The 8327-nt window shown below is 40.5% G+C and overlaps 1 protein-coding gene across 1 annotated transcript; it reads right to left on the reverse strand.

Annotated features, from left to right (window-relative positions):
• Window positions 1–221: 221 nt before the first annotated feature.
• On the reverse strand, window positions 222–7027 carry LOC104849889 (vomeronasal type-2 receptor 116). The gene is made up of 5 exons (XM_010606517.1): window positions 6809–7027; window positions 5652–6458; window positions 4644–4871; window positions 4053–4176; window positions 222–1144 (listed from the first exon to the last, which is right to left on the reverse strand). The coding sequence occupies exons 1-5, from the start codon at window positions 7010–7012 to the stop codon at window positions 222–224; spliced, it is 2286 nt and encodes a 761-aa protein (XP_010604819.1). The 5' UTR covers window positions 7013–7027.
• Window positions 7028–8327: the final 1300 nt, after the last annotated feature.

Below are 8327 nucleotides of genomic sequence, written 5' to 3' on the forward strand. Positions count from 1 at the left end.
TTAAAAAAAACTCTCCCATTCATTGTAAGAATAATGGAAGGGAAAATGCATAATGAAATTTAAAGGTAAAGTATTGGTGGCTACAGGTTTTAAGAACGAACACTAATATGCAAAGAAGTGTAACTTGTCAATTTAAAAGTATCTCATAACCCAAGAATTAAAAAGTAGCTAGTAACATTGCTTCAGGTCCTCTATTTACTTTAGGAAACACATGTTGAAAATTAACAAGAATTATTATTTTTAGAATGAATTCTGTTTCCAAATTGATGTAAACAGTTCATTTCTGGCCGTAACAAAATAAAATAGCACTTGGGGAAAAATATGCAGCCCAGAAGCCCCGCACTGGAGGCCAAGATGGAGAAGACCTCCACGGCCACCATGACCTTCCCCTTGGTGCTGTGGTACACGGGGAGGAAGGTGACCCACACACTGCAGAACACCAGCATGCTGAAGGTCAGGAACTTGGCTTCATTGAAGGTGTCGGGCAGGTTCCTGGCCAGGAAAGCCACGGTGAAGCTCAGCAGGGCCAGGGAGCCCAGGTATCCCAGGACACAGTAGAAGGCGGCAAGGGAGCCCTTGTTGCACACGATGATGATGTGGCCATGTTCCGAGTGTGCATCTGTGTCTACAAAGGGTGGATTCGTCCCCATCCAGACTCCACAGAGAGTGAGTTGGATCAGGGAGCAGATGGGAATGATGGAGTTAGGTGCCCCGGACACCAGCCACTGCCTCATCCTCCTGCCTGGAGCAGTGACCTTAAAGGCCAGCACCACAGTGATCGTTTTGGCCAGGACGGTGGAAACAGCCACAGTGAACACAACTCCAAATGTGGTCTGCCTGAGGATGCAGGTGGCTGCGTTGGGCCGGCCGATGAAGAGCAAGGAGCAGAGGAAACAGAAGGTGAGGGAGATGAGCAGGGTGTAGCTGAGAGCCCTGTTGTTGGCCTTGACAATGGCAGTGTCTCGGTGCTTCACGAAGAGCCCAAGAATAATGGCAGTGAGAATGGAGAAGCTCACAGCCGCGTAGGTGAGTGCCATCCCCAAGGGGTCTCCAGAAGCCACAAAGGTCACACCTTTTGGAAGACAGAGTGTTTGTTGCCTGTTGGGATACTGATGGTCTGCACATCTCAGACACTGATCCATATCTGTTGAGAAACAGAAAATGTCATGAGTCCAGGTTCAGGAATTTGCAGCGATTCAGACATCCCCAAAGAAGTGCCTTGGAAGAGAGTAAGCATCGTGTCCTTCATTCTTGCTGTGGACAGGGAATAAAGAAAGATGTGTAGGTAGATTTCCCATTAATACTGCATCTCCTCTTGGTGGTTAGGGTCACAAAGTTCTTCTTTCTAGTTTTTATTAATTGTGAAAAGTCAGGAGATCACTTTCTTTTCTCCTGGCAAACACAAAGACCTACTGCCTTTGCACATCCGGGATGCTATGATAGAAATCCCTTGACTGCGTAATTCATCAAAGTTTTACATTTATTACTCCAAATTCTCACGTCTCGGTTGCTCAAGGTCAAAGAGGAAGCAGAATCAGCTTCTAGGGAGGGGAATCTCTATACCAGTGTTGGGGCTCTTTGTTATGGGATAATCTCTTACAACCCTTCTTTTAATAAGGCAACTAGTATGATGAAAAATACGAACACCTCTTGACCTAATCACCATGAAAAAGACCTGCATATTAACACCATCGACTTGGGGGTAAGTTTCAAATATAAATTTGGGGGAGTTCAAAAACCTATGTATCTCATTAGAGAGGATATATTTTTAAGCTTAAAACTGTGTAAACACCATGTGCAAATCACAACTTCCAAGGAAACTTCTATGACAAAATTTTTTATGTTATGCAGAGTAATGCATTCCGCCCAAGAACTCAGAATTTCCACCAAGGAACATGAATAAATTGTAATCACTGTTGAAATGATTCACTATGCCAAGTTAGAGAGACCTGAGCTCTTTCCATTATTAAGTTTTAAAAGAAAGGAACACACTCTGTTGATTTTCTTATTTTACTCCTTTGTATGATTTTTAAGATAAGGTCTCTTAATTTAAGGAACAAATATTTTTAAATCATTTATTAAGCCTTTTTATACTATTTCATATTTTTAAAAGTTGTAAATAGCATCTTTTAAATTTTCTTTATCAAATACTTAATGATTTGCTTTTTTTTTTTTTTTTCGGTACACAGGGATTGAACTCGGGTCCTTGCACTTGCAAGGCAGGCCACTGAACCGCTGAGCTAAATCCCCAGCCCATCAAATACTTAATAAAAAGCAAGTAAATAAAATTTTATGGCCAAAAAACCTATTCAGATACCAGTAAGTCAATTACTAATTCATTAGGTTTTTTTGAATTTGCATTCAATATAGTCTCAACAAACACCATTTCATTAATTCATTTAAATATGATATTTCTGCTAGCACTCCTTGTGACAGAATTCATTCAATACTGTGACCAAAATTTGTAAAAACTCTGTCCCACTTGTCCATCATGTTTCAAAACCCATCCTTAGCTTTTTTGTGTACAAGACACATTGACTTATAGATCTTCAGGATGTTATATTAAATGGTAATTTTCTATTTTTAGTCATTTGTTAAAAACTTCTGCAATAAATTTCTTCACTTGTCTGATATAATATCACTATTTTCAAGAAGTCTATGGATCACTCACAAACATATAGACAGTAGCGTTCAGTTCATCCTCTGCAAATCTGGGTATCTATTGCAGATTTATGGCACTATCTGGATTTACATCTCCACATGTTGTCCACCCTACTTATCAGTTAACTCACCAAGAAGTACAACTTATCCATTAAAGATGTACTGTGCTATAGTACATAAAAAATCACAGAAATACATCTATTAATCCAAGTAAAATCTCTGTAAGCACTTGCTTCTTTTTTAAATCGAGTTTGCTGGTACTGTTTAGGTATTGCTGGGGATGGAAAAAATTAAAAATTGAGAATATACAAAGAACTCAAAAAAATTTAAACTCCCCCCAAAAATATGAAACTCAATCAAAACATGGGCTAATTGAATTAATGGATACTTCTCAGAAGTACATAGGAGCAATAAATAAATGAAAAAAAGGTGCAATATCTCTGGTCATAACAGAAATGCAAGTAAAAACTACATTGAGATACCGTCTAACCCCAGAAAGAATGACTATCAAATTATCTAATAGCAACAACTGATGGCAAATATAGGGAAAAAGGAATGATTCTGCATTGTTGGAGGGAATATAAATTAGTACGACCAGTACAGAAATCAGCTTGGAGATTTCTCAAGTATCTAAAAATAAAAAATGCGTTTGATCCAGCTATCATCCTGCTAGGTACTGTCTCTTCCCAGGAAGAGTTTAAGTCCTCTTACATGAGAAACTTAAAATATATACATATATAGAACCGAAGAAGAGAAATAGGAAGTAGAGAGAATTTCAAATAATTCCCCAAATTCTCTATTCAGTTCTTTCAAAAACTTTCAATATATATACTAACTTGTTCAATTTATACTCCCAGTTTTTCTCTTAACTCACTGGAAGGAAACTTTTGTGCTGTCATCTGTATTTTTTCTAAAAGAAGTGTCTTTTTGTTTCTGCTTTTAATCTGGCCATTCTTTTAAGATTATGGTAGGCAATGTAGTAACTATTGCTATTCTCTAATTATTTTGTCATGACATTTGCTACGTATGTAAAGGTACAAGTTCCCAATGATAAATGTAACTGTATTGTTTGCTTTAAATGTACCAATAAACTTATTTTTAAAAAGAAGCAATAATAGAGCTCTTCAATATTTTATTAACATCTACATGTATTATATTTATTTGTTGTTGTTGCTTTTCCTTTTTTGTTCTTTTTAGATAGGGTCTCACTATGTAGTTGAGACTGACCTGGAACTCACTATGTAGTCCAGGCTGCTCTTGAACTCACAGCGATCCTCCTGCCTCAGCCTCCCAAATGCTGGGATTACAGGCATGCACCACCACACCTGACTTGCATGTATTATATTTAAATAAAGAAAGAAGCAGAATTTATCCATAAGGTTCATCCTTACTGGTCTCATTGGAAATCTCATTCTCTGGGCAGCGGATGCAATCAAAGCAACAGATAGGCTTTCCCTCCTGATGGGACTTCCTGAATCCAGGACCGCAACTGGAACTGCAGACAGACTGGGGGATCTGAGAATAGTAAAATGTATGTTGGTGATAGATAAGCCTTTCGCCTAGATCTACGAAAGCTGCATTGTTTTTAGAATATTGGTCTACCAGCAAACTTCCTTCATATATGTCTACATCCAATTAATGGTTCAGATGCCAAATACATTGAATAATATACATAAATATTAACAAAATCTTGGAAGCTACAAAGAAACACATCCAATATCCATTTGTAGCTCTTCACTAAGCTTCGAGAAGGCACAACACACCATGAAGATTTTTTTTATTTACATGTAAGGGATTGTGATTAAAATCAACTCACCTTGCCGGGCGTGGTGGCGCATGCCTGTCATCCCAGCACTTGGGAGGCTGAGGCAGGAGGATCGCTGTGAGTTCAAGACCACCCTGGGCTACATAGTGAGTTCTAGGTCAGTCTCACTACATAGTGAGACCTTGTCTCAAAAAACCAAAAAAAAAATCAAACTCACCTTTGTAAGTCCTGTGACCCACTCTATCATTTCTTCTGACAGAGTCAGTTGCTGGCCATGTGGAAAATATGAGGAAAATTTTCCCACTTTTACCTTAAGTCCAAGTCCTTCAGGAAAATTCCAAAAATTAAGAATATCATACTCTGCATTTAATTTTCTTTTCTGATTCATATCCACAGTGTCTCCGATGCAATTTTTAAATTGCAAGCTCCTCAGGAAGAAGTTCAGCTTTAAAAAAATGCATTTTTTTCATGAAGAGTGGCCCAGGGTGGAGAAAGAATATGTGTATTAGGCAATGGCTCTCACTTCCAAAATCCTTACTCACAATGTAACTCTATTGTGTGAAGACGAGGGAATAAGCAAGTGATACCACGTGAAAAGCTAAGATACCATACTGTTTCCACGCTATCAGTGCAACTTAGCGGAAAATACCTCAGTGTGCGCCTACCTCAACATTCAGTAGTCACATAAATGTCAACCCTATTTCCTCTTTGAATGTTCTTAGAGCACCGATCAGCACAGTGAGGTCATCAGAAGCACAAGAAGTTTTCGTTTTGGTACCGGAGTTTGAACTCAGGACCTTGTGCTTGTGAGGCAGGTGTGCTGCCCCTGCGCTAATGCCTGGCACAGAGTTATGAAATAATACAAGATCACGTACTCACATACATAAACTCTCAATTTCAAGGCTCACTATATTTTAGGAACTTAAAACGCTGGATCCCTCGTTTTATTTGAGAAATTCGCGAGGCCAGACTGGGATCTTGCGCTTGAAGAACTGAAGAGGACTGGGTGGTGAATTCTTTTGGAAGACAAAGCTTGGGTATTTTCTGGAATTGCACCACACCACTGGTGTCCGGATCATGAGACTAACCCAGGTTGTAGATGAAAAAGTACAGAAATAATTGTGCCTGAGACAAGGGATCCTACACTCCTCTATTAGAGCACTTGGGTAACCTTTCCAGAAAGTTATCTGCTGACAGTATATTACAGAAAAAGGAGGGACGTTACCTGCCAGGGAAAAAATCCCATTCCGTTTTCGTGCTTTATTGGTTGCGTATCTACTCGTTGAAGAAGTAGCTCGTGGAGAGTGCGGGCCACAGCATGAACCCCATTGTATATATTATAACTCCCCTCACTCATGGCCATGTCACGGCTGTGCCAAGGCAACCACTCCAAGGAGCCATAGGATGAACAGTTCTCCAGAGACTGACAAGTGGACTCCGAGACCGAGCAGTTAAAATGCATCCACCACAGCCTCGCGAGGGAAATGTCTTCTGGGTATTTTGAAGGATTCACCGTCTGCATAAAATGCTTGAAACCAGGAATCTCTCCATGGTGGTGTGAGAAAATGAGAGTACCTTGAAATGGGTCGAGGAGAAAGTGTCTCTCGCCAGCGGCAACATCCCATTGCGAGGTGGTGACCCAGACTATCCTTGTGTTGAAGTACTCCCATCTTCTAAAAATCCTACTTACAGAAGTGTTGATACCTCCAAACACGATAACGACATTTGATGATGATGTCACAATCTGTTTATTATATCTGTGATAGCTATTTGTGGATACACTTACATCAGTAGGAATCATATGCACAAATTCTACACAGATATTGTTCCTTTCCATCTCCTCGCTCAAACCGGAGAGAAACTGAACACCTCTCTCGTCTTCAGAGGTGACTATCCCCACCCAGTTCCAGTTGAAATGAATCAGCAAGGAGACCATTGCCAGGGGCAGTGATGTATCCTTGGGGGCCATCTGATAGAGAGAAGAAAACTGGCCATCGTCACTGAGCATAGGATCAAAAACCCCAAATGAAAGCTGAAGGAAAGAGGAAATAGAAAATAACAGGGATGAACAGAATTAATTTGTCACATCTCGATGCTGAAGTGTATTTAGAAACAGCCCTTAGAGATAGAAGACATTTTTCTCTTCATTTATGTAACACTATATCCGTGTCCTGAGTGTGTCTTATAAAACAGACTGCGCATGTATTTCCAGAATCTCATCTTTACTGTCCCAAACTCCCTCTCCCAATTTCAAGTAAAGGAGAGACACCCCTCCATTCTGAGTACTTAGACTTCGATAGTTTATCCCGTGATGCATGCTGACACTGTCTCCTACTCACAGCACAAAAGACATTTTCTGTCTCTCCAACTCACCACCCTCACCTGAGGAAATCTGTAGAGTTCCAACAATGTGCTTATTGGGACAGATGCTGATGGAAATGTTCCTGTAAGTACTGCCACAGACTTGCTGTCTCCTCCACAAGTGTAATTAGGGATTTTCTCATCCAGGCCTGAGAGCCAAATGAGAAAACTTTTCAGTGATGTAATATCATGGTAGATATTATGGAGATCAAATCCCAGAGACATGTTAGGTAACAGATGGGGATTGCTGTTGATCTCCTCAATGGCAAAGATCAAGGCCAGAGCAAACTGATAGTTCTTGAGTTCTGATCTGCACAGACAAAAAAAAAGGAATACAGCAGTCATTGCTGTCTTCAAACACAACACAATGTTGAATATGAAACACATGCCTGTTTTCTCCAAAAACATCTTATATAAAAGTTGTTAGAATATCAGAAGATAAGAGCATTGACAGATTTTTATGATTAGAAAAGGTTGTGAGAGTGAATCTTGCATAAGATGGATTGACATCTTTTTTTTTTCCTCATTGAGTTTATTGGTACATTTTAGGTACACAGTACAGCTACATTCATCATTGGGATGTTGTATCTTTGCATGACAGGTCTTGGTTCTCATTTTTTCCCCTTATCCCTGCCCTCCCTTCACCCCCTCTTCCCTTCCCTATTTACAAATACTTTATTTCCATTTTTTCATGTTTTTCTTTCTTTTCCCTTATTGCCTTCCCCTACCCTTCCCACTTCCTCCGCTCCTTTAGCCCTTTTCTTCCTATTTCACATGGTCATAGATTGACGTCTTTAAAATTCCTGAGAGTGAACAAGTCATTACTCAGCAGTAAGACACATTGAGAAGACTGTCTGTCAACCAAGGACTAAGACACCAGATTAAATCTGATAATGAATAGAATAATGCAGTGGTACTGAACTTGGCATCACTCAGATAAGGGAAAAGTAAATATCTGAAAGCCAACTGATTTATGTTGTATTACTATACTGCACCATATGCTATCTAAAGCAATGGACTCTGTAGGATGAATGCCAGTCAAAGCACACTATTCGGGGAAGCAGCAAGGCCTGTGTTGGATGCACAGCACACAGGTGAGCAGATATGAGCACTGGGCACAAATCGCACCTTTCCCCCATGGGAACAGATGGGCCTGCACTGGACACACGGCATCCCCAAGGCAACGGGGCAAAAGCCCACACACTCCCAGCTGCCTGTAGATTTTGTTTCCCTATGGCAGAGGCCACCAAATACAAGAACTAAGCAGCCAAACTGACCCTGGAAACTGACAGTGACCCAGGAGAGAAAAGCAAAACCAGAACCCGCTTCAGTGGGTTAAGGAAGGCAGTGGAAACCTCACCCCACACTCCATAACCCACAGGGATTAGGGTGCTGATGACGTGGTTCCTCTACCAATGGGAAGAAGGACACTCCTTGGCTTGAATGATACCCATCCATGTTCAGGGGAAAACTGACAGGGGGGCAGGGGTGCGGGTGCTTCTGATACAAAAAGGGCATCACATAGACACAGGTCCTGAAG

Source organism: Fukomys damarensis, unplaced genomic scaffold (genome assembly GCF_012274545.1).
Source record: "Fukomys damarensis isolate Sample0158 unplaced genomic scaffold, DMR_v1.0_HiC HiC_scaffold_37, whole genome shotgun sequence".
NCBI lineage: Eukaryota > Metazoa > Chordata > Mammalia > Rodentia > Bathyergidae > Fukomys > Fukomys damarensis.

Excerpts from the sequence above, each read along its gene's own strand:
- LOC104849889 (XM_010606517.1), bottom strand. The coding sequence starts at position 7,012 with ATGTCTCTGGGATTTGATCTCCATAATATCTACCATGATATTACATCA. Across the intron at positions 4,872-5,651 it reads TGGGATTTTTTCCCTGGCAG|CTGAACTTCTTCCTGAGGAG; the intron begins GTAACGTCCCTC and ends ATTTTTTTAAAG. Across the intron at positions 1,145-4,052 it reads TGAGATTTCCAATGAGACCA|ATATGGATCAGTGTCTGAGA; the intron begins GTAAGGATGAAC and ends GTTTCTCAACAG.